Source organism: Doryrhamphus excisus, chromosome 18 (assembly GCF_030265055.1).
Source record: "Doryrhamphus excisus isolate RoL2022-K1 chromosome 18, RoL_Dexc_1.0, whole genome shotgun sequence".
Classification (NCBI taxonomy): Eukaryota; Metazoa; Chordata; class Actinopteri; order Syngnathiformes; family Syngnathidae; genus Doryrhamphus; species Doryrhamphus excisus.
In genome coordinates, this window is record NC_080483.1 from 6030111 (window position 1) to 6048386 (window position 18276).

The window sequence follows — 18276 nt, forward strand, 5'->3', positions numbered from 1 at the left end:
GCATGCGTGGGTTTTCTCCGGGTACTCCGGTTTCCTCCCACATTCCAAAAACATGCTAGGTTAATTGGCGACTCCAAATTGTCCATAGGTATGAATGTGAGTGTGAATGGTTGTTTGTCTATATGTGCCCTGTGATTGGCTGGACACCAGTCTAGGGTGTACCCCGCCTCTCGCCCGAAGACAGATGGGATAGGCTCCAGCACCCCCGCGACCCTCGTGAGGATAAGCGGTAGAAAATGAATGAATGAATGAATGACCGCAATTTCTATCCAAATGGTCGTGTGGAGGTGTGAGTGCTCTACTTCCAAGCATTAGCAGCAAAACGTCTTCCTCTCTCCTCTCATTTGCGTCACCTCTTCTCTTGTGTTTTCAGGGTGTAGTAAATTAGAGCAGGGGCCAGGCTTTAGTGCTCTGTCTGAGTCCTCCGTCTCTGATGACACAGCATCCTGCTGTTGAGTGAGGAAGGGATGGTGTGTGTGTGTGTGTGTGTGTGCATGCCCAGCTCTGGTGGGTCTAAAAAGAGGGTGGGGTTTTGCAGGTAAAGGATTAGGATGAGGCATTTTTCCATCTGTTGCGGGGATGACGTGTTTTTTGTCTGAGCATTGCAAGCATCCATCCTATCGTTTAAAGCATACTTGGCCCACCATGTTGATCTTTTTTTTTGCTTGCAATATTGATTTAGGAACCACTGTCAGCTACTCATGACAGCATGGGCGCCGGTCCAGCTAATGCTGATGCTTTCCAATATTCTGCAAGGAGTGTGTAAGTTCTTTGTAATGTTTCTTTTTTGTGAAGGTCACTTGATGCTGTAAGTCATGTAGCGCAACAAAAAACCCTCTGTGACATCACACATGTCCGCAAATCTACACATATACACAACAGCTTCTAATAGGTCAGCTGATTAGAGAGGGCTCAAGCAATGCTGCTGTCTGCCAATTTCCTCTCTCACTGCATCCATCCATCCTTCCCTCCATCCAGCCATCCATCCTTTCATCCATCCACCCACCCCCCTCCATCCATCCCTCCCTCCATCCATCCCCTATTCATCCCTCATCCATCCAGCTCTTCATCCATCCCTCCATCCATCCCCTATTCCTCCCTCATCCATCCATCCATCCATCCCCAATTCATCCCTCATCCATCCCTCCATCCATCCCCTATTTATCCGTCATCCATACAGCTCTTCATCCATCCATCCATCCATTCCTGATTCATCCCTCATCCATCCCTCCATCCATCCCCTATTTATCCCTCATTCATCCAACTCTTCATCATCCCTCCATCCATCCACTATTCATCCCTCATCCATCCATCCATACAGCCACCCCCCATTCATTCTTACTTCCCTCCATCCAGCCATACAGCCATCCATCCCTCAGCCATCCATCCCTTCCCCTCCCTCCCTCCATCCATCTCCTATTCATCCCTCATCCATCCAGCTGTTCATCCATCCATCCATCCCTCCCTCCAGCCATCCATCTCCTATTCATCCCTCATCCATCCAACTGTTCATCCATCCATCCATCCCTCCCTCCATCCATCCCCAATTCATCCTTCATCCATCCAGCTCTTCATCCATCCATCCCTCCATCCATCCCCAATTCATCCCTCGTCCATCTCTTCATCCATCCCCTATTTATCCCTCATCCATTCAGCTCTTCATCCATCCCTCAATCCCTGATTCATCCCTCATCCATCCCTCCATCCATCCCCTATTTATCTCTCATTCATCCAGCTCTTCATCATCCCGCCATCCATCCCCTATTCATCCCTCATCTATCCATCCATACAGCCACCCCCCATCCATTCTTCCTTCCCTCCATCCAGCCATACAGCCATCCATCCCTCAGCCATCCATCCCTTACCCTCCCTCCCTCATCCATCCAGCTCTTCATCCACCCATCCCTCCATCCATCCCCTCTTCATCCCTCATCCATTCAGCTCTTAATCCATCCATCCATCCATCCATCCCCGATTCATCCCTGATCCATCCAGCCCCTATTTATCCCACATCCAGCTCTTCATTTATCCATCCATCCATCCATCCATCCCCTATTTATCCCTCATCCATCCATTCCCTATTCATCGCTCATTCATCTATCATCCATACAGCTCTTCATTCATTCATCTGGGCCCTATTCATCCCTCATCCATCCATCCATCCATCCATCCATCAATCTATCCATCCCTCTCCACCACTTATTCCACCCATCCCCTATTCATCCCCCATCCATCCTTTATTGACTGTGGGAAAATGAACATATGTAAGAAACAAAGCAGCAGCTTTTCTCATTTGACAAGCTAGATAAAACAGCAACATAAAACACTTTAGTTTGTCTGGCATCTAATAAGGGACATTGTGTTACGTTTTGCAGGTAAGGATGCCAGACGCAGAGCCACACAGGTAGAATGCAAAAAAACGGTATTTTAATGAACACAAAAATGCCAAGATCTCCAGTGCAGGGAAAAAAGGTGGGCAAACTAACTAAGGTAGATGTTGCAGGACAGGGTTAGCAACATAAAAAAGATGGCATCATATGGACTCAGTACAGGTCAAAAAACACTATCGAAACTAAGGCAGGGGAAAAAGCAAGTATCTACTTGACCAAGGCGTCAGGAGGATGGGGAAAGAACAGCATGGCAGCATACAGGCAAAGCAGTATGATCCCACATCTACCAACAGTAGCCGGGTGGCTAAATAACAAGACAATAACAATAATAAATAACAAACACATTGTACCCATTATGTCCACACAATAAAATTAATAAAGTACATTTAGATGGTAAAATAAATGTAGCTCTTAAAAAAACATCACATTATTAAAAAAACAACACAAGTCATATCATCAAATGCAATTGGCTTTTTTAACATAGAAAGTAGAAGACTTAAGTTAAACCTAAGCTAAAAGGAGTTGATGTTTGCGCTCATCCATGACATCCTTGTGCGCTTCCACTCTGATGAGCTTGCAGTCATTCCTAGGGATGTTGCTCATTTTCACTTACTATCTCCTTCCATGCACACGCCGCATTTGCTTTGTCAGCAAAACTGTTGCACTGACCTCTGGGAGGTCACAACGCACACCTTAAGATCATGCGCTTCATTGTTCATCCTGTGGTGAATTTATTGTGAAAAGAAAAAGGCCATTTGTATGTGTTGGGTTGTATTCATATGTGACCTACTGGACATTTGACTTTGTCATGTTGGCTGTCGGGCGGCACGGCGGTCGAGTGGTTAGCGCGAAGACCTCACAGCTCGGAGACCAGGGTTCAATTCCACCCTCGGCCATCTCTGTGTGGAGTTTGCATGTTCTCCCCGTGCATGCGTGGGTTTTCTCCGGGTACTCCGGTTTCCTCCCACATTCCAAAAACATGCTAGGTTAATTAGCGACTCCAAATTGTCCATAGGTATGAATGTGAGTGTGAATGGTTGTTTGTCTACGTATATGTGCCCTGTGATTGGCTGGCCACCAGTCCAGGGTGTACCCCGCCTCTCGCTCGAAGACAGCTGGGATAGGCTCCAGCACCCCCGCGACCCTCGTGAGAATAAGCAGTAGAAAATGGATGAATGAATGAGTTCTCCTCCTATTTTGTGTGGAAGTGGTAACTTTTTGGCTTCTTATTTTGTCTTTCCCCACCCTCGGTCATCTCTGTGTGGAGTTTGCATGTTCTCCCCGTGCATGCGTGGGTTTTTTCCGGGTACTCCGGTTTCCTCCCACATTCCAAAAACATGCTAGGTTAATTAGCGACTCCAAATTGTCTATAGGTATGAATGTGAGTGTGAATGTTTGTTTGTCTATATGTGCCCTGTGATTGGCTGGCGACCAGTCCAGGGTGTACGCCGCCTCTCGCCCGAAGACAGCTGGGATAGGCTCCAGCACCCCCGCGACCGTCGTGAGGAAAAAGCGGTAGAAAATGAATGAATGAATGAATGTTGGCTGTCTTGTTTTGTCTTTTGTTTTTATTGTGTTGTGTTGTCTAGGTTATCAGTAGGGCTGCACAATTTTGGAAAAAAAGTGAATCACTTCAATTTATTGCCTAGAATTGATGATTGATCGATGCCTTCACTGCCTTTGAACATCGTTGATCCCTTTTGCTATTCGGCATTTGCGACCCCGCAAATTGATAGATTTTGGTTTCAAAAAATCTCCAGAAATTGGTTATTGGACAGCAATAATTGGTCAATAATGCGATAGGTGAGGGATGCGGTTATGGCTCATGGGACCACCATCCGTTTTCTCAGGAGGGGGATTCACTACACTGTCAACACAGTATATGCTGGGGAATGGTGTGCTGTTGACCTAACTCGACTCAAGATGTTGTGGATCCGTGGTAGGAATATGTCCAAGACCTCCTCAGTCCTTCCGACACGTGTTCCAATGAGGAAGCAGTTCTGGGCACTCTACTACAGTAGACTATCCTATCTCAGGTGCTGAGGTTGCTTAGATGGTCAACAAGCTCCCTGGTGGAAGTGCACCCGGATGGATGAGACCCAGACAGAGTTCCTGAAGGCCCTGGAGGCTGTTGGAGGTTAGAGTGTCTTGTCTGGGTCGGGGATGAGATCCTGCCCCAAGTGTAGAGGTTTAAGAACCTTGCCTGGTCTTGTTGACGAGTGAGGGAAGGATGGAATGTGAGGTGGACAGGCGGATTGGTGCGGCATCCGTATCGGTCAGTTGTGGTGGCAAAGCTCTCATTTTAGTGGTGGATCTCCCTCACCTATGGTCATGAGCTTTTGGACAGACAAGCCATTCATTGGATTTACATTATTTTCTATGGGAAAATTAGCGTTTAGTTTTTTGACGGATCTTTTGGAATTAATTTATGATGAAAAACAGAAAAGTTGCCTGCACCATTAAAGAAAGATAAAGGTTTTAGGCTGGCAACATGGAGTATTTCCTGTGGAAACAATACAACTTTAAACGTACATTGTGTTGATTGAGATCTATTTATGTATTTACAGTATATATAGTTTGATCTTGTATGGTAATGATATGATAATGTTCATAGTCTGTTTTCACAGGAAAAAACATCCGCCCACGCATGCACACACTCCAGTGGCCAGCTCCACTTGGCCCACTGCTGTTTATGGGTGGGGAGTGGTTGCTGAGAGCCTGGAGTCAGCAGATCTGCCACTGATCAATGACAGCCTTTGCAGTTCTCTTCCAGTAAAAGCTTTAAACCTGCACCGACGAGCATCATCTGACAAGGAGAGTGCAGCTTCCCATGCATCTGTTTGCTGCCGATGTCATAGCCAAAGCACTGCAGGACGGATGCGTGCGGCAGCTCTGTGCTGTGTCATTTGTGGGGGGGCAGCTGTGAGCTAAAGACCAGATAGAATCAAAGCTTTAAGGTGGAGACTTTTAGGAAAAAAATGGATGACTGCTGTGTGCTCGGAGGCGCGACACAATGCAGCAGAGGACGTGACTCACACAGACTCTCACCAGCTAGTCAGTTTTTTTTTTAATGTTGCAACTAAATATTGTAATATGTGCCATATGTTTGATAGAAAGAAATAACCCATCTTTCTTTTTCTTTCTTTTCCCCCAGACATTCATAGTGATAAACAAGGGGAAAACAATCTTCCGCTTCAGTGCCACGCCCTCCCTGTACATCATAAGCCCTTTTAATATTTTCAGGCGAATAGCAATTAAGATTTTGATACATTCATATCCTTTCACAAAATGTTTTTTTCCATGTGGTTAGTTCTATTTATGTGTGATAAATTACTCATAAAATGTTCACAAAAATATTGAAGATTTCATATTTTCTTATCAGCCCGTTTCAAACCATCGAATTAGAACTTGACTGTCACCGCCAGAGGATTCAGTTTGCCATTGTGGTTTTGATGATGGAAATCAAATATGAAAGTTTGGGAATACATCCATTAGTAAATGGTGCATTATTAAGCTAAAGGTAGGTCATGTCACTATTTTTAATACATATGGTCTGAAACCAACTGATAAGGAAATATGATATCAAGTCAACAAAGTCTTTTTTTGGAGTGCAAAAGAAAGTTTTTTTGTTTCTTTTGTGTATAAGCAACATGGAGGGCTCTATTTTCGTAGAGGCACACCCACGTCTCTGTCTCTCCCACCGGCGCAAGGGCAAAGAGGGAGGAGAGAATGCATCAGAGGGTTTAACACAGCCGAGTCTAATCTTAACCCATCAAACGCCTCTCATTGGCTTGAAATGCTCAGGGCCCACTGGACTGCGCATCAGAGGCCGCAATGCATGTCATGCACCATGTAGACCACCTCATGGGACAGGCATCTGGCTTATGATTCACCACTCCTTCTTGGTATCTCCTTCTCATCCTCCTTGAGGAAAAATGAACAGTAAAATAAAATATCCTAAAGTCAGATTGTAACAACCAGCATTATATAATCCTTGTTTTTAGTTGTTAACTATCAGTTGTCTAATGGCTCATCTTCTCTGTTTCCACAAAGTCCACGCTACATGTTGACTCATTTGTATACCAACAGGGATTGGATGTAACGTCAGGTAAAGAACACAGTATTAGTTAGCTGGATATTTGAATTGGCCCCACGTATTCAAAGTATAAAGTATCATTTTTTTGCTGCTTCAATGCTGGCATATGATGTACCTCATTTATTGTTTTGCTTACCTGATTGGTTGAAAGAAGTCCAGTGTAGCCCATCAAAAATGGAGTGAAAAGTCCAGAGTAGTGCGTCGTAAACCGGGCAGTAAACCGTGAATCCGAGGGTGGGGAGTGCGGGGGGAAGTGGTGCATCCTACTTTGCGCAGTACTCATTTTTTGGCACAATTTCATCCAAACTAGCAAGTGATCGTTGCTCGATGCCAACCCTAGTGAAGACCAATGCAACACAGCCAGGATAGCTGCTGCCTGGTTATGTCCCATTATGATGGGACAATTAATACACAATTGTACATGCTGGTTCAGACGCTTAAATTAGATAGTGGTTGCTGTGATTGTTTACTGCATTAAAATGTGCTCGACAAAAACTGCCTGTGAGGTTTTGGTGACGTCTGTACTACACTGTCCACCTGTCAGCCAATTTAGCACTCCACAGGGTGCGCCTGCCCCAAGCATAGACCAGGTCAGAGCCGGCGATCTTTCAGGGCACCTTTGGGGCGCTGTTTATTATGAAATTGTCACTGTGGCAAGCTGAAAATGTGGAGTGCCGCCACACCCATCTTGGCGCAGTCCTGTCTACCAAATTACCAAATTGGCTGCGCACAGTGGTGCACTGGACCAAGTTACCACCGCGTGGGCTCTGCCACTCTGTTCCACCTTGCGCTGCGTCACGAAATTCGAGCAAGAATGTTAAATATTGACTTATCTAAAAGTTTCTATTTTTGGCTTGATAATGTAAGAAAAGAAAGTGACAAGGCTGAATAATTTGGAAGTTGATCATTCATCTATTCAAGATTTCATTGGTTTTGTAATTCTATTTTTCTTCATTTTAATTAGATTTTTACCACAACCGAAAATTTTTACAGCTGATCAACCATATGCTCTTCATTTATTACAAAAAATATTTTACATTATTGATTTTGTAATTATGTTTATTTTTTAATATTTTAAATTGATCAATCTTACTTCATTATTTTATTTTATTGATGGAATTATTTTTTAATTTTTTTAATGGAATATTTTTTTAAGCTGATATCTTTTCACAGATTTTTTGACTGGTAAGTTTTGCACTCCAAAACAAGATATTAATTTAACTGAATGTTTTTACATTGTAAGTTTTTCTCATAATGCATGAATGGAGTAATTTATATCCTGTATGTATGTATGTAGTATGTGTATTTCCTTCCTGTTGTACCTTAACATGGCCGAACGTTATTCAGCATGATCATCATGTGCACCATTTTGACCAACTGTATATTCATGACATTTAGCGACCCCCCAGAGTGGTCCAAACAAGTAGAGTAAGTCAACAAATTTTACATTGAAAATGTATTCTTTTAGACATGCTGCTAATCCAACTGTTTCTTTCAAGGTACACCTTCACGGGTATCTATACGTTTGAGTCACTCACAAAAATAGTGGCCAGAGGCTTCGCTATCGATGGCTTCACTTTTCTGCGAGATCCATGGAACTGGCTGGATTTCATGGTCATTTCAATGGCGTAAGTATTAAGTCAAATGTCCCAAAAAATATACACTGGTGTAAATAAGCCATTCCTGCTTTCTTATGGTTGTCACACTTCACTGTTTCACATCATCAAACAAATGTCAACACAACTGAACACAAAATACTGTTTTTAAAAGAAAGTTTTGATTATTGAGTCCTCAAGTCATCTCAGTTACTGTATGAGTCTGGAAAAGGTGACAAAAGCCATTTCTAGATCCAATAAATCCATTATCAACAATGAGTAGATAATAGTATTTCATTGGATAATAGTATTTTCTAAATGAAACTGAAAGCTTTGGAGACTTTGCCAATCAACACTTAGAAAAGATTATAAAAATGAGAATGAGAACAGAGATTGAGGACTAAACTGATGGAAGCGTATGTTTGTATAAAAGGAGTCATTGTATGGAACAATGTAAACAAAGCATCCAAGTCAGACAAATCAGTCAATGTTGAGGAAATACTGTATGAAATATGTTAGCTATGTTTGTCATACCATGGTCATTGTTGTTGTGGGGAATGGCATTGGCTGAGTTGGAACTGAGGAAATGAGGAGTCGTTTAGCCGGCTGCTATACGTATATTTTTTGTTCGTTATTGTTCTAGAATTGCTTTTTTGGGGCTGGGTTCTGGCAAGAAAAAGGGCATAGACGATAAGACCTGTTGTCTGTTGCTTCCTTTCATTCTGGGTGGAAGACTGTGTTTAGGTTTTTTTTTTAATGCAATAGATTTCTAAAGCTTTGGGACTCCAGCCAACCACAGTGAGAGCCATTATCCACAAATGGCCAAAAAATGGAACAGTGGTGACCCTCAACAACATCCAAAGAAGTGCAGGCCTCACTGACCTCAGTAAGGGTCAGTGTTCATGACTCCACCAATCCCAAGACCAAAATCATTGCTGAACAAAAAGAACATGAAGCCTGGTCTCCATTTGGACACAAAACATCTTGATGATCCTCAAGACCTTTGAACATTTTGGAAGGTGTGTGTCCATCTGGAATTAAAAAAAAAAAAATCATAGCAGCAGTAAAATATGGTGGTGGTAGTGGGATGGTCTGCTGCTTCACGACCTGGAAGACTTGCTGTGATAAACGGAAACATGAATTCTGCTGAAGGAGAATGTCCAGCCATCTGTTGGTGACCTCAAGCTGAGAGCAACTTGGCTTCTGCCGCAGGACCATGATCCAAACCACAGCAGCAAGTCCACCTCTGAATGGCTGAAGAAAAAACCAAATGAAGTCAAATTCCTGACCTCAATCGTCTTGGGATGCTGTGGCGGGACCATAAAAGGTGTTGCTTATGTTCATCTTTTATGAATTAGTTCTGGTTCTGTGATCTTATTTTGAAGTTACTTCCTGTTCTGTTTTGTTGAGTTTCTATTCGCCTTTACTTCTGTTGTGCTCCATCACACCTGCTTCTCATTACATGTTCATACATACAGTATATGCTGAATTGTACTTCTTAATGGAAAAATATAACATCATATTAATTACTTAATGGGGGCGGCATGGCTAAGGTGGTAACAGTGATCGTCTCCCAACCTGAAGGTTGAGGGTTCAATCCTTCGTCCTCTTGTGATCAATGCCGATACCGAACCCCCAGTTGCTCCTGATGCTGTCATCAGTAGGCACTGTAAATGTGCTAACAGTGTCAGAGTGCCTTGGAGTGTCACTTACCCCCGTTAACACGTTATTTTGACAGCTCTATTTAAAGTATATACTTTACCTGCATTCGAGTCCCGCTCTCTGCATCCTCTGAGTTGTCGCCGCATCACCATAAAGCCGAAAAGTGACAGAAAATGAACCTGCTCCGACCTCGTGGAGAGCGACTTTTAGACCTGATGGAGCTGGAGTACTGGGTGTGGTGGGGGGGGCAAATGGCAGGCTTGTGTCCATGTGTAGCCAGGGGCTGCCCCAAACACACTGACCCCACCCCCACCATTTTGCAGTTTACGACAGGCCCCACAACACATCAGCACGCCAAGCCCCTGCTGTCCTCTTCGTCAACACTCCAAGCCTCAGACATGCCCGGTGCCATGGGGGTTCAAGGCTGTCCAGGCACCACGGCACAGGACCCTGTGTTTTCGGTTTAGGGGACCGAGTCGGTGGAGTCCCGCTCCTCTCTCCCCTGGTTTTGGTGGTCGCAGTGAACGACGTCTGCCTTTGGAAGTGGGGGCTAGTACTTCCATCTGTTGTGCATCTGAGGAAGCACAGTCCTCCTCTCGCAAGTCAAAATGCAGGGCTCCAGACCTGGAGCATAGCCCACTTCTGCTGCTGGATGAGACGTCACCTCCTTCTGCTCCATATCAGGCTCCATGTCACTTCCTGCCTCTGCTCCACCTCAGGCCGAGTCGCTTCCTGCTTTTGGTCCATGTCAGGTCTAATCTCTTTCTGCCTCTGCTCTGACGGGCTTACCATCCTAGCCATCCCCCCGTAGGGGTCCCACCGGCAACCCACCACCTGTCCTCCCACCCACATCTCTGTTTTTACTTTGAAGTGCTAGGACGTTTGGGATCCGACCTGATGGGGGGGTACTGTCATTATCTATGTCAGCCAGCATGACAGCTTGTATCATTGTTGTGTTTATGCCTGAGTTCCGGCTTTCATGCCTTTATTTTGTAGTTCTTTCTCTTTTTCCTTCTTCTATGACTGTCTGTTTGAATTGTCTTTCATCTTTTGCACCTGCTGCTAGTTAAGTTGCCTGTCTGTTTAGTTCAGGTGCGCATTCCTTAGTGTGTTGGATCATTGATGTTTAATTGCAGCCATTGCAGCAATTATTACTTGATTGCAGTTGTTGGCTTTAGGGCTCAATCACCTTTTCTCACACGGCCAAGTAGGTTTGGAATTTTTCGTAAAAGGTTTAATTTCAAACTGCCATTTTTGTTCAGTTGTGTTGACATTGACAAATTGACATTTGTTTCATCTGAAATATTTAAGTGTGACAAACATGCAAAAAAAAAAATAAGTTGGGAAGGGGAACACTTTTTCACAAGAGTATATAGAGTTGAACAAGTGGATGTTGTGAAGGGGAACGAAATTGAGAAGAAAGTGAACATTTACTCATTGAATAGCGAGGTGGACCTTCAATAAGTCAATTTTATTTTCGCATTCATTAAAAAAATGAGCAGTGTGCTGTTGGGTAATTTGAATGTGAAAGTGTTTTTCAAAGTGTGGCAGAGTGAGCCTCCCCTTTTGGATGGATCTTTGGTTTCTCACCATTTTGTATTGTTGGCCCCACAAAGTCATGGATTTATTATTCTTTGAAAATGTGCTGTATTGAATATAATTAAAGTATTGTTAATTCAGTCTTGATTACAGTTAAACAATATGTTTTTAATTAAAATGTATTGATATTTTTTATAGAATGAAAATAATTCAAATTATAATATATGTTCCCCCCCCCCCCCCCTCGCTGAAATGCTGATTTTTGTGGATTTACTAGGATGCAATGCATTTTGTAACAGAAAAGAGAAGACGTTTTTCTTTTTTTTTGTCTGGCTGCTTGCCTCCCCCGTGGTCTTTTGGTGCCTCCCATAGAAGGCGAGCCTGACGCTTTGAAAGCCACTGCAATTTAGTACAATCTTAAACCCCTCAGTGATGCCATGTGTCGCTGAATTGCATCTCTTTGCCCCTACAAATGGTGATGTGATGTCACAGCTTATGTTGATCAATATATTTGCTGGCCACACATGAGGTAAACCTGCACCAAAAAGCATGAGCAATACGCTGTTTGCCAGAGTTACTGAAATAACAATACATATTCATGACTTTCTTTCTCTACATTTTACCGTTTGATTGCACTAGATGCACATTTTGATATCACTCTACTGTCTATTTATTCAGCGTAAACATACTCTGTATATGTATATGCAAATAAGTATTCAATCCCTTGCTGTTGTAACCCCGGGATCACACTGGATCGGTCGTGGCAGTATTCCTGGTCAATTCAATAATAATGAACATGAAAAAAGTTTTTGGACTTACTAATTGTATGAAGTCAAAAGTGTGTCAGTTTAGTCAGTCTTCTGACTGAACCAACTGGACGATTGAGCTCACTAGGTCTCTTTATGCGTGAACTCTGGACTCTGGTCCGTCACTTTTTAGACGTCCGTGTCAAACCCAAACAACAATAACAATTCCCACTGTATTAGTTGTGTGCAAAAAGAGGTGGTCTCTGTAAGGTCCCTTCTCAGCTGCTGTAGCGCGCACAGTAGACTTGTGCACTGTTGTTCAAGCACATGAGATCAATCCATAAAGAGGATGGCTACCAACCGAAACTCATGCAAGTCGTGCAGTCTATAATACACATTATTTCACAGCACCAAAAAAAACACATATACTACACTGCAGCTGTGCAGCCAAATATGGTTCTTGTATACAAGAAGTTTGTGTATACAAGGCTAGTTATAGCATGGACATCTGCTGTGAGCGCAGTTTCCGCAGCCAGAGCGGAAGACGGATTAGGATCAGCACCGGCGCTGCGACGGATCCAGTGTGAGCCCGGAGGAAAATTATCCTCTTGTTAGCGATATGAACATTCCACTCATATACGACCAGTGTACCAGCTGAGCCACGCCGCTTGGTGTTGGGTTGCGTTGCGTGGGCAGCATCCTAATACAATAACCCTAGACTTTCCTCTCCTTGGCTGCTTTGTTCATTTTTGTCCCCAAGGAGGCATCTGTAGGAGCAGTTCTACTCACCCTACAGTGCTTCTCACCTTATCTCCATAAAGCCCAGTCACCCTACGGAGAAAATGCTAGAACCAGACATGTTGTCCCATCATGCACTACCCAAAGCTCATGACCATAGGTGAGGGTAGGAAGGTAGATGGACTGGTAAATCGAGAGCTTTACCTTTCCTTACCACAGATGAGGCACCAGTCCACCTGGCCTTACTGCAGGTGAGGCACCAGTCCACTTGGTCTGACCACTCACCCTGCACCAGTCCATCTGGTCCTACTGCAGGTGAGGCATCAGTCCACTGTGCCTGACCGCACACTCCACACCAGTCCACCTGGCTTTACTGCAGACCTTGCACCAGTCCACCTGGCCTTACTGCAGGTGAGGCACCAGTACACTGTGCCTGACTGCACACCCTACACCAGTCCACCGGGCCTTACTGCAGACCCCGCACTAGTCCACTTGGCCTGACTGCAGACCCCGCACCAGTCCATCTAGCCCTACTGCAGGTGAGGCACCAGTCCACCTGGCTTTACTGCAGACCCTGCACAAGTGCGCCTCGGCCTGACTGCAGACCCCACACTAGACCACCTGGCCTTAGTGCGAATGATGCACCAGTCCACCTGGCCTGACTGCAGACCCCACACCAGTCCGCTTGTCCTTACTGCAGACTCTGCACCATTCCAGGTGGCCTTACTGCAGGTGAGGCACCACTCCACTTGGTCTGACCGCTCACCCTGCACCAGTCCACTGGGCCTTACTGTAGGTTAGGCACCAGTCCACTGTGCCTGACCGCACACCCCACACCAGTCCACCTGGCCTGACTGCAGACCCTGCACCAGTCCACCGGGCCTTACTGCAGATCTTGCACCAGTCCACCTGGCCTTACTGCAGGTGAGGCACCAGTCCACCTGGCCTTACTGCAGATGACGCACCAGTCCACTGTGCCTGACTGCACACCCTACACCAGTCCACCGGGCCTCACTGCAGACCCCGCACTAGTCCACTTGGCCTGACTGCAGACCGTGCACCAGTCCATCTGGCCCTACTGCAGGTGAGGCACCAGTCCAACTGGCCTTACTGTAGATGACGCACCAGTCCACCTGGCTTTACTGCAGACCCTGCACAAGTGCGCCTCGGCCTGACTGCAGACCCCACACCAGTCCACCTGGCTTTACTGCAGGTGACACACCAGTCCACTTGGTCTGAGTGCAGACCCCACACTAGACGACCTGGCCTTAGTGCGGATGATGCACCAGTCCACCTGGCCTGACTGCAGACCCCACACCAGTCCACTTGTCCTTACTGCAGACCCTGCACCATTCCACGTGGCCTTACTGCAGGTGAGGCACCAGTCCACCTTGCCTGACTGCAGATGAAACACCAGTCCACCTTGCCACACTGCAGACCCCCATCAGTCCACCTGTCGTCACTGCAGACACATTGCACTAGTCCACCCGGACCCACTGCAGATGACGCACCAGTCCACCTTGCCTGACTGCAGACCCCCACCAGTCCACTTGTCCTCAATGCAGACGCACCTCTACGATCCACCTGGCCTTCCTGCAGATGCCGCACCAGTCCAACTGGCCTCACTGCAGACACACTGCACCAGTCCACCTGGTGTCATTGTAGATACTGCACCTGTCCACCTGGCCTCAGTCTCGAGGCTGCACCAGTCCACCTGGTGTCATTGCACCAGTACACCTAACCCTAACTCTTTCTTGATAATGCGCAAATTAAAAATAGTATAAATTCAGATTTTTACATATTGCTTAAGCTGGTGCCGACTGCAATCCAGAAATCGTCTATTCTTCCAGTTCCACTCCCACTCACATTTGCACAGATGCATTTTGGGAAACATGGTAACGTTTGGTTTTATGTGAATCAGTATGCGATAGTACATACAGAATTTGGTTGGTACGTATAAAACTAACGAATCTGGTACAAATACCTACTTTTTCCCCTCAATCATTTGCAAAATATTGTTTGTTGGAACCTGGGTTAACATTCACCCCTTTTTTAGTTGGCGCGTCTCCTGTTGTGTTAATACACTGTGTTCTGAATATATCTAAAAAATGTTAACACAAACCATGTTTTTATAGTTTTGATAGTTTTCCACGCGGAAAACCATTCCAAATGACGGATGAAAGGGATACATGAACATTTAAGGTTACTTTCTTACACAATCAAATGACATGCTAATCAAGGCATAACCTTTTAACATTTATTTTTAACATTTATTTTTTTCCAGTCAAAAGTTCTGGACTGTTCATACCTTGGCAAAGAGTAACTTACTGAATCAGAAGGCACCTTCACTACTGGATGTGTTTGCTTTTGTCAGGTGTACCTTTTGTTGTGGCCAGCGAGTATGTTGTTCCTCACTCATCTACTACCTGCTGGGTCGTAGCCACAGTTTTATAAACACTAGTCACCTATGTGAATGGCGCTTATTGAAATGTGATGTGACAACGTCTGTGGGACGGCTGCTGAGTTCCTGTGTCTGATCCACCTTGCAGGTATATAACAGAGTTTGTAAACCTAGGCAATGTGTCAGCTCTGCGTACGTTCAGGGTTCTGAGGGCTTTGAAAACAATTTCAGTTATCCCAGGTAAGACAGACCAGGTGTTTGTGTGGGCGGGAGGGCGAGTCGCCGGGTTGATGTTAGCTGTGGTTTTGTTCCAGTGCCTATCCTCTCCTCTTCCTCATTCATCTTCCTCCTCCCACTAGTCAGACTGGGCTTCTCTCGGTCTGTCTCTCCTTCTCTTCTTTCTTTCTCTCACTGTGGTGTCCCCTCCTGGTCTTGGATGGTGGTGATGGTGTCGTGCTCCTGCACGTCCATGCGTGCGTGTTATTGTGTGTTGTGTTGTGTCATGGAGTTCTGCTCTGTGTGTCGTCCTACCTCGTTACAGATATATAACAGAGTTTGTGGACCTTGGGAATGTGTCGGCGCTCAGAACGTTCAGGGTTCTCCGAGCATTGAAAACTATTTCTGTCATTCCAGGTGAGACTCCCGTTTAAACACTAAGGCTGAGCTTAGCTGTTAGTCTTCCTTCATTCTGCCATTGCTTTATTTAGAGAAAGAGAATGGAATTAACTTTTTTGTCATTTGTTTCTTCTACTAATCAAAAATGGTAGCAATACATTTTTGATAGGCTTAGCAGTCTGGTTATTTTAATAGCAATAACAAACAATAAAATGGATGCTCTTTGCAATGTGTTTGTCAACTCCAGTGGCGTAACGTGTGAACATGTGGTGCTCCTCCGATATATTATTAACACTTTTTGGCCTGTACGTTATCATGATTAATTGATTCCAGATCTGTAACGTAGATTTCCTTATTTATAAATGGAATACTTTCACAGTCGGAGCATAGGAGACCTGTTTACCACCCTTTAAATACGCTTTTTTACATTATTAGAGCCCTGTAGACATGGATAACACCCCTATAGTCACCTTTATACTCCTATTACCCAACATAAAACACACATGGTAGCATTTGGAGAATGTCTACAACATTTGTCTAGTGACACATCATCCCGTCCTCTGAATTCGGTAATATTTGTATTTCAATGACTTTTCTGCACCATATATTCCAGAAAAGTTGCCCCACAGAGAAGTCGCATCGGTCAAAAAAAGAGGGGGGGGGGAAAACTTGTGTGGCACTAGTGTTCTTTTTTCAACACACCATGTACACACTCAAGTTTAGAAGTCATTTCAAGGTCATGCAAGCCTCCAGGACGAGTTGAGGTCAATTGTTTTAGTTCCTACGTTCTCTGAAGCCTTTATCCACACCCTCTCATGATCACCCCTGGCGTGTATTTTTTCAAGTTATGAAACATGTGGCCCTCACACAGCGCCATACACTGGCCTATAAGTCACATTTATTTTAAAATGATTTTGACAAAATTCAACACCAAAACTAGCCATAAGCATTTACTGTGGAAAAGCAAATGAATCAAATACACAATGTGTCCGCTATGCTAACTTAAGACACCTGCTCAGGGCCCGTGACCAATAGGGGGCCCCCAAGAGCATTATCCTGAGCCTATCCTTACAAGGGTCGTGGGCATGCTGGAGCCTATCCCAGCTGTCTTCAGGTGAGAAGCAGGGTACACCCTGGACTGGTGGCCAGCCAATCACAGGGCACATATAGACAAACAACCATTCACACTCACATTCATACCTATGGACAATTTGGAGTGGTCAATGAAGCTAACATGTTTTTGGAATGGGGGAGGAAACCGGAGTACCCATACATACAGAGATGCCGAGCGGGGAATCAAACCTGGTCTCCCAGCTGTGCGCTAAACTAATTAACTTAAAAAAGAAAAAGTAATTAATTACTGTATTTCCCGCCTTTGAGGGCCCCAAAATTTAATTTTGCTTCGGCCCCCATGGAAGTTTTGGGCTGGCCCAAACACATCCTTCCATCCATTTTCTATGCCGCTTATCCTCACAAGGGTTGCGGGTATGCTGGAGCCTATCCCAGCTGTTTTTGGGTGAGAGGCGGGGTTCACCCTGGACTGGTGGCCACCTCAATGGCAGTTCAGTGAAACTTAACATATCAACCATTCCCACTCATGGATAATTTGGAGTCACCAATGAAGCTAACATGCATGTTGGAATATAAACACACACAAACCCACGTCTTCCTATCTCCTGACTATGTGGCCTACATGCTAACCACTCTCCACCGTGTTGTTGCTGCTGCTGTAATTCCACAATACTATGGTGTCTTCCAAGACACATTCATTTGGAAATGTTTGCCACATCAGCAAAAACTCAAAGTCAAACACAAAGTCAAAGCTTAACCATCAGGTCATCAATTCCTCATCGCGCATTTGTCCATTCGCACGTAATGTTAGCATGATTCTTGGTGGGGCACCAAATATATATTTTTTTTATTTGAGGCTGTAGTCAACAACAAGGGACTCGGAAGAAGATGTCTAATCACTCGTTACGCCACTGATCATCCCAAATTAAAATCTGGATGCTTTTGATATGACATGTCATCGATATTGTGCTGCGCCTTAAGACTGTCAAGCCTAATCTGATTGCAGATCAGCGCTGCATGATGCTTGGAGACACTTGCTTTTTTTACAAGTTTGGCTTCAAGGGGAATTAATGAGCTATCTTGTAGATATTAAAATGTCATTAAAAATCACAGCATATATCCAGAAATAGAGAATTTCAGCACATAATGTACGACCTGTGCATTATAACGGTTGGACATAAGAGCAGTCTTTGCATGTTAGGGTAGGAAAGGCAATGGTGAGCATCTTCAGCCTTGGCGTTTAAATGACCTGCATGGCACCTCTCATTGCTCTTCCTCGCCTCTCCTCTCTTCCTCGTCTCCACATCCTGCTTGGTGCCCCTGGTGTGATTTGTTGAATGGAGCTTGCTATTTGAACGGCAGCTATTCGGGGATGTTTCCGATGGTGACACGCCCATTTATCTGCAATCGGCCAGTCCAACCA

At 44.8% G+C, this 18276-nt stretch overlaps 1 protein-coding gene across 7 annotated transcripts in view; it reads left to right on the plus strand.

Annotated features, from left to right (window-relative positions):
* Window positions 1-18276, plus strand: part of scn8ab (sodium channel, voltage gated, type VIII, alpha subunit b) — a 73271-nt gene that overhangs the window by 13588 nt on the left and 41407 nt on the right. For 3 of the 7 annotated variants that reach the window (XM_058054345.1, XM_058054340.1, XM_058054346.1), the window contains exons 3-6: window positions 5545-5662; window positions 7824-7914; window positions 7986-8114; window positions 15316-15407. In XM_058054345.1, coding sequence (XP_057910328.1) covers window positions 5545-5662; window positions 7824-7914; window positions 7986-8114; window positions 15316-15407 — 430 coding nt within the window. Of the gene's footprint in view, window positions 1-5544; window positions 5663-7823; window positions 7915-7985; window positions 8115-15315; window positions 15408-15708; window positions 15801-18276 lie in introns of those variants that run through there. The other 4 variants (XM_058054342.1, XM_058054339.1, XM_058054341.1 and 1 more) reach the window with 2 other exon arrangements.